This window comes from Notamacropus eugenii, chromosome 1 (genome assembly GCF_028372415.1).
Source record: "Notamacropus eugenii isolate mMacEug1 chromosome 1, mMacEug1.pri_v2, whole genome shotgun sequence".
Classification (NCBI taxonomy): domain Eukaryota; kingdom Metazoa; phylum Chordata; class Mammalia; order Diprotodontia; family Macropodidae; genus Notamacropus; species Notamacropus eugenii.
In genome coordinates, this window is record NC_092872.1 from 138,529,207 (window position 1) to 138,546,644 (window position 17,438).

Below are 17,438 nucleotides of genomic sequence, written 5' to 3' on the forward strand. Positions count from 1 at the left end.
TTTAAATCTATGAGCTTTTGAGGAGGCAGACAGCAGGCCATCATGTACATGTAAGATGTACATACAACATACATACAGTATAAATGAGAGGAGATCTCTGAGATTAGGCACTCTGAGTATAGGAAGAAGGAAGCCAGGAGAGGGGATTAGAAAGGCTTCTTACAAAAGGTAGGATTTGAACTGAATCTTGAATGAAGCCAGGAGGCACTAAATCTATGCTTCTATCAGGGATGGATTATAGAAGGTCAGTTGGTCAATCAGTAAATGTGTATTAAGCACCTACTATGTGCCAGTTACTGTGCTAAGGGCTGAGGATACAAAAAGAGGGAAAAGATATATCCCGCCCTCAAAGGACTCACAATCTAATGAGGAGGAAAAGACCACAGGCAGAGAGGCCGTTTAGAAAACCCAGCAAGTAATATTCAGGTGATACCACGTGATTTGAGGGAAAGGAACACTTGTAGTAGACAAAATACACTTCTAGACATACTTGGGGCATCTCTGTATGGATGCAATCAAATTAGATATAACTGATTCTCTGCAACTCATTGTCATAGGAACTTTGAAAAATGATCAAGTGAAGCCCCTTGGTTCTGAATCATATGACATTTACACCATCCTAGATCACTGAGAGTCCTCCTTTGTTTTCTAAGCCTCTCCAGGAAAGGAGATTTCCCGTTTCATCTTTGGGTCTCCTCAGAGTTGGAAGGGGCCACATATTCTAACCTGTATCAGAATAAGAGTCCCCTTGACAGAATCCCCAACAGGTAGTCCCTGAGCTTTCTCTTGAAGTCCCATAGTGATGAGGTATTCTCCAACTCCCAAGGTGGCCCATTCTTTTAGACAAACCTAATTGTTAGGGGAAACTTTTCATTTATTTCAAAGTAAAAATCTGCATTTTTTCAACTTCTACTATTCTAGTTCTATCCTCTGAGACAGAGAAGAGCGAATTGAATCCCTTTTTCACACAGCAGCCCCATTTTTTAAAATTTTCACTTTTACCAGTGGGTTGATGATTTTGTAACTAGTATTGTCATAGAATCACAGACTTAAAACTAGAATGTGGGATGTGCTAGAGCCCTCTCAGACTGGCTTGTGAGACTTGATTGTCGTATTTTCAATGTGAACATTTACTAGAAATCGGCAAATGCTGTGAACTGGGTCTTGATTTATTGTTTGGTTCATTTCTAGACTTAACAAAGTGGTAGAGAAAATGATAATATTTAAAAGTGTTGTGCAAGCATTTTTTCCCCTGGAGAGACAGTTATTAAACATTTAACAGAAGTTGGCTGGAAGGGACCTTGAAGGCCATCCGGTCCAACCCTCCCATTTCCTAGATGATGAAATTGAGACTTAGCAAGGTTAATTGGCTTGTCCACGTTCACGTGACTAATAAGTATCTAGGGACAGGATTTAAGTCGAAGTCTTCCTGACTCTAACCCTCCACTATAGTGTAGTGCCTCTTCTATTCAGTGTCTGGCACATATAAGCACTTAGCACATCTTTGTTTACTTGATTTCATCAGAAAATTCAGTTGTTTTACTTCCCAGTTTGTCTCTTAACTAGTTAAAAGTTCATCCTCTGTTTTAATGATTCCATCTATCAAAGGGATGTATCATCCATTTAATAGAACCTTTGATAACATTATTTCTTTAGCAGCTAAGATTATGAGGAATGAAAAATGGCAAAAGTATTGTTATTATGAGTGGTACTCTATGGGGCATCTTTATTAGAAAGTGAAGGGCATACTCTCTTTTTCCCATTAAATATAAAAAAGCTACCCCTGATACCACTTAGGTACCAAACACCAATACCATCGACATCTCACCTCAGTTACCTCTCCTGCCCATTTCTCTAATGTGTTGGTGTTTTGGGGACAAGGTGCAGGTGTTGGTTTCACTGTGGGGGAAGGTAGGGACTTTGTAGATGAGAGCAAAACAGAAAAAATGGTGACTTTCATCTTGCAGTGGACTACGCTGTGGAACAGGCCCACCAGGGTGTGTTCTTCAACCAAGGTCAGTGCTGTACAGCGGGATCCCGTATTTTTGTGGAAGAGTCCATCTATGAAGAGTTTGTTCAAAGAAGTGTGGAGCGTGCCAAGAGGAGAATAGTTGGGAGTCCTTTTGACCCAACCACTGAACAAGGCCCTCAGGTAAGTAATAAGAAATCTTTCATTTCTTTACTTAGGCACCTCCACAGAGCCTCTGTTGACTCTAAGGAGGGCTCTCCATGTTAGGTCTCTTTTCTTTACTTCTTGTCTCCCTACACACTTACAAGGAACTTTGTTTTCATGCACATGACTGGAAATTCAGGCATAGAGGTTTTCAAATTAGCTTTTGCATAGCCTTTCATTTCTGGCAATTTCTTCAACACTGTTTTTGCTTCTGGAAAAACTAAAGGCATCATTCCTTCTAAGTATCTTCTTCAACCATTTAGGCAAAGGTTAGGAACTGCTTAAGAGCACTGAGGACTTGTTAAGATTTGAAGTATTGCTTAGGCCTACCAGAACACCGGATTCAATGTCTAGCAAAGAGTAATGAGTTGTTGGGTGTTCAAATCCTTGATCTATAGGGGATAATTCTTAGCAGATTTATATTGGGCTGAGATAATTCATTTCATCCCACATAGGAATGGAATGCTTCTCTAAGCATATAGTCCACTCCAGCCTAAACATTGTCTGAGTACTGAGGTTCTGTGCAGTCCCACAGAAGGTAAATGCTAAATCAGTCATAGTTGGCATGTATTGGTAGGCATGTCAGCCAGGTCTACTGTAATGTAGAGAATGTGATTGTATTTTATAGCAAGGGATAGGTATAAAGACTAGACCTGAGATTTTGTTAACATGGAGAATACCCTCTACCACTGAAGGTCTGTACATTCTGTTCAACTTGTAAAGAGTTGCCCAGGGTCACATAGCCAGCAGGTATCAGAGGTGAGACGTGAACCTGGGTCTTCCATTGAGCTCCTCAACATTACTATCTGATATCTCCCATCTAAAATGATTCCTTCAAAGGAGAGTGGGAGAGAAGAAAGGTGGAAAAAAGAGGAAATGTCCTTTTTAGGGAGTGGAGTTACATCCTTTGACTATAAGTTCTCTTGTGCAGTCAAATGGAGATCTGATTTTGTAGAAGATCAAGAAGTACCTATGAGAACATGTGGGCCATATCTCCCTTGAACACTTCTAATGAGGACTAACGTCTCTTTAGGTCTGCGCACACGTACTATGTCTTTACTGCCAAAGGGAAATGGAGGTCCAGGCATTTATCAGGGCAGTTCAAGCAAAAACAAAGAAGAAAAAGTGGGGAAAAAACCCCTCAGGTGAAAGAAGGCTTTTATCTGAACTAAGATAAATGATCAGTCAGCTTCAACTGGTGATGCTGATTAGTGACTAGCCTTTAAAAGTGAGCATTTTGTGCTTTCTCCTCTAGGTATTATAGGGACTTGTAGAAAACATGCCTTTTCTAAGTGGCATATTTGTTTTTCAATAAAAAATTACAATTTAAAAGCATACCATCACCCCCCAAAGCCCTGTTCATACACACAAAACAGGCATACTTTGAAAACTGCAACAGCAATGGGAGCATATAGTTAAATAGCACTCTCTAATTTACAAAGCATTTTATAAGTCTTTTGGTCACTTTAACAAGCAGTGTACTTTCCATATGACTGATTTGATTTTGATTTCTTATTTTTCATGTAAATAGCCTAAGTGGGTGAGTTAGCCACCTTTCAGCCTCGCAGAGTTCCTCCCACTTAGGGACACTGCCTATGGTCATAAGGGACGTTTCTGGTGGCCATTATTTTCAAGGCCATACAGTCCCTCAGTCCCTAGATTTGAAGCCAGGAACTTAAAAAAGTACAAATGAAGGAACTTTCCACAGGATGCCTTTCCTGATCCTCCAGCTGCCAGTACCCCCTCACCTCCCCCCCAAAAAAAATCCTTTGTATTTACTTTCATCATATTTATTTTGTATTACAGCCCTGATCCCTCCTCCCCCAAAGGGGTCCTAGCTTTAGATGCAGATCCATTTCTGGGGGACCCAAACCCCAATTAGGGGGTTTTAGACTTTTTTCCTCTCTGCCATTATGCTTCCACCTGGGAATTAAGGATGAGCTTTTAAATAAAACACAGAGTTGACTTGTAAAGGGTCTCCCCAAAGGGGATTAACAGGGTCCTTTCTAGAGAACTTATTTAGCGTACAAAGTAGTAAATATCAGGTATAAGGCAGCTATTTATTTTTTCCCCAACTTTTTCCAAATTCCAAATCTAAATTCTTTCCAAATTTCTTTCCTCCCAAAAGACATGCTTAAAACGCACAACTTATAAGAACTCCATAACACATAATCAAAATGTAAATGATAACCCATCACTTCTGTTATACTTTCCCTGGGGATAAAATCTCTGAGGAGACTTGTGAAACTAAGGAATTGCTATTTCAAATTCACTTCGGGACTGTACTGCCTGAGTGATAATCCTCAGTAAACACATACATGTATATGTATAACACACACATATAGAGAGAGATATATACACATATGCAACCTGTGCATGTATATTATATACATAGCTATATGCATGCACACATATCTATATACACACATATACATACATACACTCATATATTCACACACATACATACACACATGTATGTATGCACCACATATTTCCTCAATAGAATATTAGCTATTTGAGGGTAAGGACTGTTCCATTTCTGTCTTTGTATCTCTAATGTTAAGCACATCGAAGGTGCTTAATACATACTTGTCAGCTGATTGATTGATACCACACTCATTCATCCATTTCCATCTTCATAGCAGAGTTTCTTACTTATATTGACAAAGTAACCTATTTTTGTAGATTGACAAGAAACAGTACAACAAGATCCTTGAGCTCATCCAGAGTGGTGTGGCAGAGGGAGCCAAGCTGGAATGTGGTGGCAAAGGTCTAGGCCGAAAAGGCTTTTTTATTGAGCCCACGGTGTTTTCCAATGTTACTGATGACATGCGGATTGCCAAAGAAGAGGTAGGTGCCAAATATCTCAGTTAAGAGAGTCTCAGAGATTTCCCTAGGGTTGTATTCAGGAGTTCTTTAGCAGAAAGTCTGAGAAGTTTATTTTCTTGGATTTATTTTTTTAATAGCTTACGTAATACAAACACAAATGCTCTGCCATTCCAAATACAAATGGCTTAGAAACCAAAGAAAAGGAATTAGCTGTGAGATGGGTAGATGAGATAGAATCCCATGGAGCAAACTAAATAATTATGGTCATTGTTTTCCATAATAATCTTCATATGGTAGTTAACTTTTAATAACAACTCATATTTATATAAACATTTTAAGGTTTACCACTTTTCCCACAACACCCCTGCCATGATTTGTAATGCAAATGTCAGTATGCCCATTTTCATAACAGGCATGAATATAATGCTTTAATGTTCCAAAATATTTTGCATACATTATCTCATTTGTGCCTTACTTCAGTATTATGGTATGTAATATGTATATATATGATATTACAGGTGAGAAAACAGATTTGTAGAGGTTGTATGTCCATAGTCACAGAGATTCCAAGTGTAGATGCGATGTACTCTTGACTCCAAGATCATTATTCTTTCTTGTATATCAGTCTGCCTGGACATTGCACTGAAGACTTAATTTTCCAGCCTGTAGGTCAGCAACCAAGATGTCATTAACAGTTCAAAAAATAGAAGTAAAAAGGATCTTCTTTGTGTGTGGAGAGGAAGCAAAGGATGCACCTTCCTGGTCGGGAATGGATCAACTACCTTTTTATTTTGGTCCTCTGCTCTTTCTTCAGATATGACATAGAGGTTTCCCAGCTTGGAAATTCTAGAATTTTAGAGCTGGAAAGGTCCTTAGTACAACATGAGAGTATGTCTTCTATGTGCATAAGGAACACAGACACACACAGAAACACATTAATTCCTGTGCTAAGACACATATGCCCTCCAGTGCTCCAGAGAACAAAATTCTGAATATTATACAAACTTCAGAGGCAATCTCTTGGTCTGATTTTGTTCTTAGAAAGTTTAGAATATTTTCTTGTGTGGTGTTGCTAAAATTAAGTTTTATCAAGAAAATCAATAAAAAGTATTGATTATACCATTTTATTATTGATTATACATATATACGCATATATACAAACATATCCATATGATATACAATATGTGACACATGATATACTATATATGTGTATGTATATATGTGTGTATTTATATAATGTGCATATATGTGTGTATATATACATATATATACATAAAATTAATAAGTAGGGGGGCACAACAGGCAAAATAGTGGCGAAGCAATCACAAAATCACTTTCATGTGGCTTAATGCAAAACATTTCTTCCTTGTTGCAGATTTTTGGACCAGTTCAGGAAATCCTGAGGTTTAAGACTGTGGACGAAGTTATAGAGCGAGCCAACAATTCTGACCTTGGGCTCGTCGCTGCCGTTTTTACAAATGATATTAACAAAGCCCTCACAGTATCAGCAGCCATGCAGGCTGGGACTGTTTGGTGAGTCTTTTCCCTTTTTTCTGGCTCAGAGTCACTGCTTTAGGGGGTTGACCTGGCACTAATTGCTAGTGGAGGTAACCTTGTCATGCTGATACCCCTCAGATAGAATGGAAAGGGAGAAAGGCAATCCAGCCTCCAAATGGAGCACCCTGTCTTCTCCTTCTGTTCTTTTTTTGTATATGGGTAGCTCCTCTTTGTCTTCCATAGCTCCCTACTGCTTCTAGGATAAAGTAATATTCTCAGCATTTCAGTCCCTCCACAATCTGGTTCCCATGCACATTTCCAGTCTTATTTCATATTACTACCTTTTCATGAATTTTTCATTTGTGTTTGCAATTTCATCTTAACTCAAGTATACCTCCTACACGAAGCCTTCCTTAATTCCTCCAGTTGCTAGAACTCTTCTCCCTCTTGAAATGATTTCCTATTTACTTATCTATGTACAGGTTGTATACTCTTAGTAGAATATAAGCTCCCTGAGGGCAGGAATTTTTAAACTTTTGTCTTTTTATCCCCCTTGTTGTTCAGTCCTGTCCAATTCTTTGTGAGTCCATGTAGGATTTTCTTGGCAGATACTGGAGTGGTTTGCCATTTCCTTCTCCAGTTCATTTTACAGATGAGGAAATTGAGGCAAATAGGATTAAGTAACTTGTGCAAGGTCACACAGTGAGTAAGTGTTTGAGGCCAGATTTGAACACAGGAAGATGAGTCTTCCTAACTCCAGGCCTGGCACTCTATCCACTGTGCCAGCTAGCTACCTCAATTTTTATCCCCAGTGCTAAGTACCTAATAGGCATTTAGTGTTTATTAAATTAAATTTAAATAATAAATTAAAATTAAATTAAATTGGATTAAATCAGGAAATCTAATCAAACTTAAATTATATCATTTTTTAACTTATTAAAATGCATTTTCTTTTGATGAGTAACTAACCCATTTCCTTTTTTCCCTGTTAAGTACATTCCATTGACAATTTCCCAAAATTTTTTTCATTCAGGATCAATTGTTACAATGCCTTAAATGCCCAAAGTCCCTTTGGAGGATTCAAGATGTCTGGAAATGGGAGGGAAATGTAAGTATTTTGCAATTCACTTTTAAAATTTACAATACAGGTTTTATGACTTCCAGTACCCAGAAAGTCTCAGTTCTTCATATAATAATTTAATTATCATTCTCATGGTCTGCTATTGTCATTCAGTCCCATTTATTCTTTGTGATCCTGTCTATAAGGTTTTCTTGGCAAAGATATTGGAGAGTTTTGCCATTTCCTTCCCCAGTGGATTAAGGCAAACAGAGGTTAAGTGACTTGCCCAGAATCACCGAGTTAGAAAGCATCTGAGTTCAAATCTCAGGTCTTCCTGACTCAGACTTGGCACTTTATCCACCAAGCCACCCAGCTGCCCCATTCCAGATCTAGATATATGTTCCAAGGTAACTGAGTCACAGAGAATTCAAGTGACTTGCCTAGTCACACAGGTACCTGAGGAAGAACCAAACTTAATTTCTCCCTGACTCCAACATCAGCACTCAATGGCAGCACTACTGCCATTTCATTGATTTTCAGTGTGGTCCAAAGACTAATGAGCATCTCTGAGACCCTTTCTGGTGAAACTAATGGGCCTAGGAATAATATTTCTAAATGCTTAAAATAAAAATTAGGATTAGAAATGAAACCAATTATATTGAATGCAGTTATCAAACTATTTTTAAACAAAAGCCAAAAACGAAATTCAGACTCCAGGTAGCCTTCTTATGAGGTCATAGCTGCCAGGGATCGTTATTGTATCACATCTTACAGTTGAAACCAGTTGATTCAGTAACATAAATAAATAAATAAAGGAGTTGGCTCAGTTTTTTGGTACCATGTCAACAAAACAACTAGTTAATTGACTAAAATTTTTGTTTTGACATCATGCAGAAACAATCCAAAACTATGTTTACACAAGCCAAACGGAGGGGAAGGTTGAGGTAATTATCCAGATAATTCAACTAAAAAAAATCAAAACCTTGTTCGTAGGGGAAAGTTAGTAGGAATCTTTTTCTTTGCTACAGCTTAGATTGTTACCTCTTTTGTTGTGCTCCCACCCCGGACTTGCCCCGTACTGGAAAAAAGAGCCTGGTTCTACCCAGAGTGGTAGGAAGCACCAGAGAAGGGACCCTATCTGACCCCCTCTCTTAGATGCAGCTCCAGAACTGAGACTATAGTCTCATCTCCAGGACAGAACTGGTATCTCGTTTCTGGCAAATGCCATACATCTATTGGCCATAACACATCTCCATCTATTTCTAAGACATAATATAGCAATGAACTACAGGATTTAGAGCTTGGAGGGACCTTATAGGTCATCTAAGCCAATCTCTTTATTTGACAGAAAAGGAAACTGAGATACAGAGAAGTTAAATGAATTGTGAAGGTCACACAGGCAGTGAGTAGAAGTGCTGGGATTCAAACCCAGTCCCTCTGACGCCAAAGTCAATGTGCTTTCCAGCACCCCTGGTTCTCTTGCTTAAAGAACTATTTTACTTTTGTACAGGATTGGAGGCAGAGAAACAATAAATTCATTCCACCCAACATAAACCTATTAAGAGTTAGAGGTTTCTGACAACTTGTCCCCCAGCTTTTGAGGTCTAAATTAAACATAATTTCCAGAGTTGTCAACCTGGCAAACCATTGCCTGGTTACCTCTCAACTTTCCTTTACTTTTGTAAACAGTCTCTGATGCATAGTAGAGAAGGAAAATATTGCAGAATTTTTGCCATAGATTAAGGGGTAGAGAACATCTTAAGATCATAGAATCTAGGATTGAAAGGAGCCTATATGAGGACCTTTAGGTCATCTGGTCCAATGGTGCCAAATTAAATAGAAACAAGGGCCATTTACCCATTTACCCTGTGTGCCTCATATTGACTTAATTTTAACATGCAATTTCAAAAAATGTTTTATGGCATTTTTATTTATTTTGTTAAATATTTCCCAATCACATTTTAATCTGATTCAGGTCACATTGATTACAAGCTGCAGGTTTCACTCCTCTGATCTAGTCTAAACCCCTTATTTTACAGATGAGGAAGCTGAGGCTCAGCGGGGTAGAGTAACTTGAGGAAAGTCCCATAAGTAACAGAATCAGGCTTTAAAGCAAGATCTTGTGATTCCAACACTGATGCTTGTTTTACTCACTATGCCATGCTGGAAGTATGTCTAGACATTTTAAAAACTAATGAGCCACAGTTTAAAAATGAGATGCATTATGAAAGTCTTTTTAGTGGAGATAAAATAGAGTCGCAAATACATGCAAAAAGAAATTGGACATTTGCTTCAAGTCTATAATTGTGAAAATGGCTTTGTCTGATAAAATCCTGGCTTCTGAAAAGCAATTAAGCTATAACACATCACAAACCTACAGGGTTATATCTACCTAAGTCTCTGGTAATTTAAGACCAAGACTGACTCATCATAGCAAGTACAATCAGGGCTGGGGTGAGAATCAGGATGGTTGAGTTCTAAGTATAGTTTTGCCCTTTGCGTAATCATGAAGTCTTCCCTATGAAGACTTGGGAAAGGTCACCAGCCATGTGTCTGCCTTCTCATAGCAATGGACTTCTGCTAGATTTGTATTGCCACAGAATTTAACCAGACTGAATTTCTTCTAAGAAAACTTTCCCTTAGGAATAAGATTTTGGCCAGGAATGGTAGCTCATGCCTGTAGTTCCTAATACTGGAGAGCCTGGAACTAGTAGATTGCTTGAAATTAGGAGTTTTAAGTTGTAGCAAAGCCAAACTTGATAGGTTAAGAACCCCTGGACTACAGTGGAATAAGTGCTAGAGTTGGAGTCAAGAGAATTGGGTTTGAATCCTAGCTATGTGACCTTGGGTAGGTCACTTAGTTTTGCTGAACTTCTGTTTTCTCTTCTGTGAAATAGTATATTAGTATCATCTACTTTACAGGAGGCAGCCAGGTGGCACACTGTACCTGGAGTCAGGAAGATCTGAGTTCAAATTTGGCCGCAGATACTCACTGGTTATGTGACCCTACACAAGTTCCTAACCTCTGCTTGCCTTAATTTCCTCATCTGCAAAATAAAGATAATAAAATATAATTTTTACTTCAACAGCTCTTTATTGTAAGGACAGTGTTTTGTAAACCTCAAAATGCTATATAAATGTGAGTTTTTATATGATTGCTCTGTGATATCAAAGCCCCTAAAACTCAATCCAATGGTCATTTTGAACTCTTTCCCTTACCCCACCTATTTTCCGTGGATCAACGAGTTTACTCTTCTGAAGTCTTTCTCCAATGTCTCATTCATGTTGTGAAGATGGCCTTGGGTTCTCAGAAGTTATGTGCATGGTATGTAAGTGCTGTGGCCATTCATGGTTCATTTCAGTTGTAGGAACCATAGGCATGAGCCACCACTCCTGGCCAAAAACCCGTTCTTAAAAGGAAGTTAGAATTCCTTGGGAGAAATTCATTGTTTGGTTAAATTCTGTGGCAATACAAGTCTAGCAGGAAATCCATTTCTTCTCAGCTGGAAAAGCTTTGAGTATTGACTGGTCTGTTGACAGATTCTGTGTCTTATAGTCAAAGGCCTGCCTAGTTAAATTCATAGAGTCTCATTAGCAGAAAGCTGGCCACAAAGAGATGATTTTTTTTCTTCCCAACGACTCTTGAAAATCGTCTGTTGAGGTTTGGGAAAGTTGCAATGTGTAGTGTTGGAGGAAGCACCCGTCCCAATGAAGTCACAGATTCTTGAAATATTAGAATATTGAAGTGGATTTGGAAAATACAGAGCTTAGAATGAAATGAGGAAACCACATAATAAATTGGTCCAAATAATCATAGAATGCTAGAACCATAAGGGACCTTAGAAATGCTCTGTTTCAATCCCTACATTTTAAGGATAATGAAACTGATGCCCGGAAAACTTTACTAACTTGAGCAAGGTCACACAGTTAGAGAAAAAAAAAATCACATTTCACTCACGTCTTCTAATTTGTAATCTACTGCTCTTTCCACTATATAAGTTTTTTATTTCAAAAAGATCAAATGAGATTAACCTACGTAGGACATTACATAAATTCAGTCTAGTTATAATAATAATAATGTTATTATAATTGTTATTAGCATGTATTTGGTTCAGGGATGCTTAACCTTTTTGTGACATAGATCCCTTTAACAGTCTGGGGAAACCTCAGAATAATGGTTTTAAATACATAAAATAAAAAGGAAACCAATTATATTGAAATACAGTCACCAAAATATATATTTTTTAAAGTTCATAGACCCTAGGTCAAAAACTCCTGATTCAGACCTACTATGTGATTCCCCTTATATCTAGCCACTTGGGCCAGTGGTTATTTTAATGTTGGAGGTTAGTTCATTCCCTTCTCCAAATAAGGCTGTATCTAAAAATCCATGCCAGAGATAACAGCCCTAGGAGATCTGAAGAACGACAGTGCTGTTCTCTGAGGTGAATGTTTTTGTTTGGTTTGGGTTTTCTTTGATTCAGTTCACATGCGATGGGAATGTAATGGTCAAACTCAAAACCAAATTTCTAGCAAGACAAAGGGTCTTATTAGCCTCCTTCTTGATAGCGACTGGATCAGGACACTGACAGGGAGAGGAGAGCACAGTGTATGGATCAGCCCCAAATGCGTGCAAAAGTCAGGAAATAAGAAGGGAGTGACCTAGCTCTAAACAGGCACATGAAGTCCATGATGGTGAGGCATATTCACAATGGCCTGAGGGCAGGAAAAAGTCCAAAGGGAGCCAGAGCTGAGCTCGTAATAATCTGTCTCCCAGCCTGGACAGCACTAATGAGTGAGAGGTTTAAATGAATGTCTGCCTTAAATTTTCTCTGTCCTCTTCTAGGACAATAGAGAGTGACATGGATAAGCAAGGCCATTCTGACTCAAGTCTCTTCCAGCTGTTTTCCTCAGAACAATTCATAGACTACTGGGATGTCAGTCAGTTAAGAAGCACTTATTAAATACCTATTATGCCAAGGATTGGAGATACAACTAAGGAAACTAACCCTACTTTCAAGAAAGTTGGGGAAACCTTAGAAATAATCCCATTCAAGATGCTTGTTTTCCCTTAAGGAAACAGAGGCCCAGATAGTTGCCCATGATCTGATACCCTAGAGGTTCATTTAACTCAGCTATCCTCAATGTCCGAAGAATCCAGAGTTTGGATGGGTGATGGATTCCAGTAGAGAAAGTGCAGGTAGCATGGCTGCTCACTCAGGATATACTGCTTAAAGTAAATGCCCCATTTTAGTTAGAGTATGATTGAATGAGTGAATGAATGAATGAATGAGTGAAAAAACTTATTAAGTGTTTTCCATGTGCAAAACACTGGATATAATGAATAGAAAACAAGAGATTCTCTGCTGTCAAGGAGATCATGTTCTAACGCAGGCTATGACACATATAGGTAGTTAGTACTGGCTACAAGTCAGATGGAAAGGTCCAGATAGAAAGGTCTTTAGAGGTGCAGCAACAAAGCAGATGGTAGCATCATTTCCATTGGTAAAACCATATCTTTTATGATGTTGAATTGTTTGAAAGGGCCAAGGACCCTGGTGTTGAGAATTTTTAGGACTTTAGTAGCTATGTTTGCTGAAGAGATAGGGGTTCCATTATAGGGAAGGGAGAAGGAATGAGCCTTTTAAAGAATATAGAACCACAGATTTAAAGTAGGCAGGGCACTTAGAGTTCAAACCCCTCAATTTTACAGTTGAGGAAACTGAAACACAGAACAGTGATGTTACCTGCTCAGTCATATAGCTAGCATCTGAGATGAGATTTGAACCCAAGCCTTCTGCTTTCAAGTCTAGTGCTCTAAACATTGGGCCATGCTTAACTAAGATAATGAGGAAATTGAAAGGGGGAAAATAGTGTGAGGAGGGTCAGGCAAAAAGAAGAAAAAGAAAGATGCAGAAGCAAGAAAAAGAGAGATGCAGCAAACTAGATGACACACCAGAATATTTCCATATACTGGTTACAACATGTTGCTGCAGGATATTCAGAAAAGTACTTAGTTCTCAGAAGTGAAGGCTATAACGGTAAATATTCTCATAATGAACTCCTAAGAAGGGCATATTTTCCCTTCTGGAAAGTTTGTAATCTGCACCTTTTCCAGAAATAGTCATCACATGGAGTTAATTCTCTGAGAAAGCTCACCTGATCCTCCCAACTACAAATCTCCCTCTTCTCAAACTATCTTGTATTTAACTACTTTGTACATATTTGTATCTATTAATTTTATAATTATGCTGTGTATATATACATATGTAATATAAACATATTGCAGATACAAATAATAAAATAATTCCTACTCACAAAGAGCTTACAGAAGATGAGGTTCCCATCTGTCTGTCTATCTATCTATGTATCTATGTATCTATCTATCTATCTATCTACTCTATCCATCTATCCATCCATCTATCAATCCATCCATTCAACCATCCATCCATCCATCTACCTGTCTGTTTATTTGTCTATCATCTATCTACCTACCTATCTATCTATCTATCTATCATCTATATTTGTGAGAAGGGATTGTTTCATTCTTTGTATTTTCCATTACCAGCATCTAGCATGGGTCCTGTCACATGTTGTGGTTGTTCACTTGTTTCAGTTGTGTCCAACTCTTTGTGACTCATTTTGGCATTTTCTTGGTGAAGATCCTGGAGTGGTTGCCATTTCCTTCTCCAGCTCATTTTATGGATGAGGAAACTGAGGCAAATAGTGACTTGCCCTGGGTCACACTGCTAGGTAGGTGTCTGAGGCCAAATTTCGACTCAGGAAAATAAATCTTCCTGACTCCAGACCTAACACTTTTTCCACTGTGCCATCTATTTGGCACATAATAGGAACTTAATAAATACCGATTAATATTAGTGATCTATATGAACTGTACTGCAGAGAGAAGGGAAAGGAAACCCAGATGCTCTCAGGGACACAGTTGCAATGTTTGTCTCCATACCTTCTTTTATTTGCTCACTCTTTTCATTGACTCCTCAGGAGCTCTGTGAGGCTAACGTCTTTTGTTACTTCTTGTTCGTTCTATAATGTCTACCTCTTCATGACCCCATTAACCAAAGCACATCACACCCTTCTAGCCTCCACTATCTCCTGAAGTCTGTCCAAACTCATGATCATCGTTTCCATAACACCATCAATCCATCTCATCTGCTGCTGTTCCCTTTCCCCTTTACCTTCAATCTTTTCCAACACAGGGTCCTTTTCCAATGTGCCTGTCCTCTCAGTATGTGGCCAAAATATTTAAGCTTCAGCTTCAGTATTTGTCCTTCCAACAAGTACTCCGAATGAATGAATGAATTAAAGGCTGATGTCTACTGCCCAATAAACTGAACTTTAAGATGAGTTGGGCTCCAAGTTTATGCTCTTCCAAGCTGTGCCTTCCGGTATTCCTCCTATTCCTTTAATTTGGGTAACAACTAAAGTCCTGTTCAGACATCTCACTGTGATATAGAAGTTTCTCTTGGACCTTTGAAGGCTATACCAGTGAATCACAAGCTCTGGTGGCTCATACTAAGCTGGAGAAGTTTCAGCCTGCTGAGATCCAGCAGGTCACTCATCCAAGAACCAAGAGAGCACAGGGGAGAAAGACTCTTACTCAAGTACGCTACCCATTGACTTTTTTGTTTCTTTGACCCCACCAATTAACAAAATGCAGTGGAATCTTCAACTTCCTCAGCGGGAGAAACATGTATACTGATGAAGTCATCTCTCCAAGCATCTCATTGACCAAACAATTAAGAGGCATTTATTAAGTGCTTGCTATGTCTCAAGAAAAGGAACAGAGAACTGCTTCTGCTTTGTCATTCTTGGCTTGGGAACCTCATCATCTTTTATCCAAAACACTTTATACAATACTTGACAGAAGCAGACAAAAGTAGCTTTTCAAGTACAGAGCAACAAAGTGTGGTAAGAGAAGCAGTATTTTAGGTATGAAAAGTACACTATCATCCACAAAGAAGTATTTTTTGGAACACTGAACTGGGTATCTGGAGGTCCAACACTGACTGATATGACACTCAGTTAATCACGTCATTTCCTTGGGCCTTAGTTTCCAGGTCTGAAGATAGGAGTTCTGTCCCTCATTACTTCAGTAAGCTGTTAAGCTATACGTTATTCTGGAAACTTTTTTTTTTAAATTAAGGACAGAAACACCACAAACTAAAATCCCATGAAGATCCATGCAATCATAATTCTGGAGTTGCTTTTGGGTAGAAGTTTTGACATTTTTTTTGCATGTCATGAGCCCTTTTGAGAGTCTAGTAAAACTTACAGATCCCTTTTCAGGATAATTTTTTAAAATTCATAATCGAAGGAAATGATTCTAGTTAGAGGTTAGTGAGAATAAAGATGTCAGTTTTCTCTTTTTCTGAGCTCACAAACCCCCTGACATCCATTCATGGACCCCATGTTAAGAAGACCTGACTGAGAGGAAAGATGCGATGATGATATTTAAGGAACCATCATCTAGAAACATCAAGGTTAATGATATGTGGATTCTAGGGAGGATTAGTAAGCCCCTCCTTTGGAGACAGTCAGACTTGCTGGAATGGTGCTAGGCTAGACCCTCAGTATCTGACCTGTCTTTTCTCTTTTCCAGGGGAGAATGTGGTTTGCGAGAGTACTCGGAAGTCAAGACAGTGACAATAAAGATTCCCCAAAAGAACTCCTAAGAAGGGCGAGGAAGAAAGGGGGCTAACCAGCCTGCGTCAAGCCCCCTCACTGTTCTCTGTGGGGCCCAGCACTCAGGAATACAAAGTGTTACACAGTCTTTATTTAAGAATTTAAATGATAACCTATATGCCCGACAATTCATTGCATATGTAAAGCAAACCAACTGTGCCAGGTTGACTGGCACTGTGTGAGAAACCACTTTAGTATTACCAAATAATGGGGGAACATAGAACAAGGGTTAAGACCTGAGGCCATTGAACACATTCAGCTTCCCTTCCTAGAACCTGGGGTCCAGTTGGGGAACTGTTTCATTTGATGTCCAAAGGGCTTTCTTCTTGAGGAATGGTGACCTTTCTCATCTCCTTCATTCTTTTTCTTCTCTTCTCTCCTTTCCCCACCCTCAACCATCTTCCCCTCCCCCAAGAAGAGCTCCTTAGCTGAGCTCATTTGGGGCAGATGTTTGGGCCGGGAACAATTTTCCAAGATTTTGCAGCCAAATTACCGTTTCATGTTATCCATTTCTTCAAAGCGAAACATGAAATGGTTTTAGTTAGAGCCAGACCAGACTGGAAATGCCAAGAGCTGGTATACTGCAGATGTATTAAGAAACCAGAAATCATGATATTCCTGACTTTCCCCGGTTTTCTTCCTAACCATCATGCAATAGGAGATAGAAATCAGGGAGATGCCAATCAGGCAGGCAGCGTGGGTAGTTTACAAGCTTCTGAGCTTCTGGCTTTTTTTTTTTTTCTGTTGTTGAATTTGTTTGTTTTTCAAAATGCCTCCTATGTTTCCTTCCAGGAAGAGAAGGAGAGAGGGACAGCTTTTTTCATAGATAGCTAAGATGTTTTAAGAAAAACATCTTTTTCTTTTTTTTAGTCAGACCAAAAAAAAAAAAATAATAATGAGCAGGTTTGGGGGCATAAGAAAAGATGATATCAGATACTTAGTAGAAATAATTTAGTTCCTATTTTGTATCAATAGTTTTTTAAAAATTAATGATCTATAAATTTTGAGTCTATGGGCTCCTCAACTCCTATGCCCCTCCAACCTGTTGCCCTCAGATGTAACAAGTGTGACTTTGGTCCATTGAGGCCTGCAATGATCTGTATTCATTTGAGGCAGACAAATCTGGCAAGTTGTATGGTCAAGCCCTAAAGCTTCCCTTCTGAACATTCCAGCATG

At 38.8% G+C, this 17,438-nt stretch overlaps 1 protein-coding gene across 4 annotated transcripts in view; it reads left to right on the forward strand.

The window, feature by feature from the left end:
* The window catches only part of ALDH1A2 (aldehyde dehydrogenase 1 family member A2), a 119,601-nt gene extending 102,443 nt beyond the window's left edge, over positions 1-17,158 (forward strand). For all 4 annotated transcript variants that reach the window (XM_072615706.1, XM_072615707.1, XM_072615710.1 and 1 more), the window contains 5 exons: positions 1,968-2,152; positions 4,859-5,023; positions 6,378-6,535; positions 7,533-7,607; positions 16,180-17,158. In XM_072615706.1, the coding sequence (XP_072471807.1) occupies positions 1,968-2,152; positions 4,859-5,023; positions 6,378-6,535; positions 7,533-7,607; positions 16,180-16,252 (656 nt within the window). In that variant the 3' untranslated portion in view covers positions 16,253-17,158. The remainder of the gene's footprint in view (positions 1-1,967; positions 2,153-4,858; positions 5,024-6,377; positions 6,536-7,532; positions 7,608-16,179) is intronic.
* The last annotated feature ends 280 nt before the right edge of the window (positions 17,159-17,438 follow it).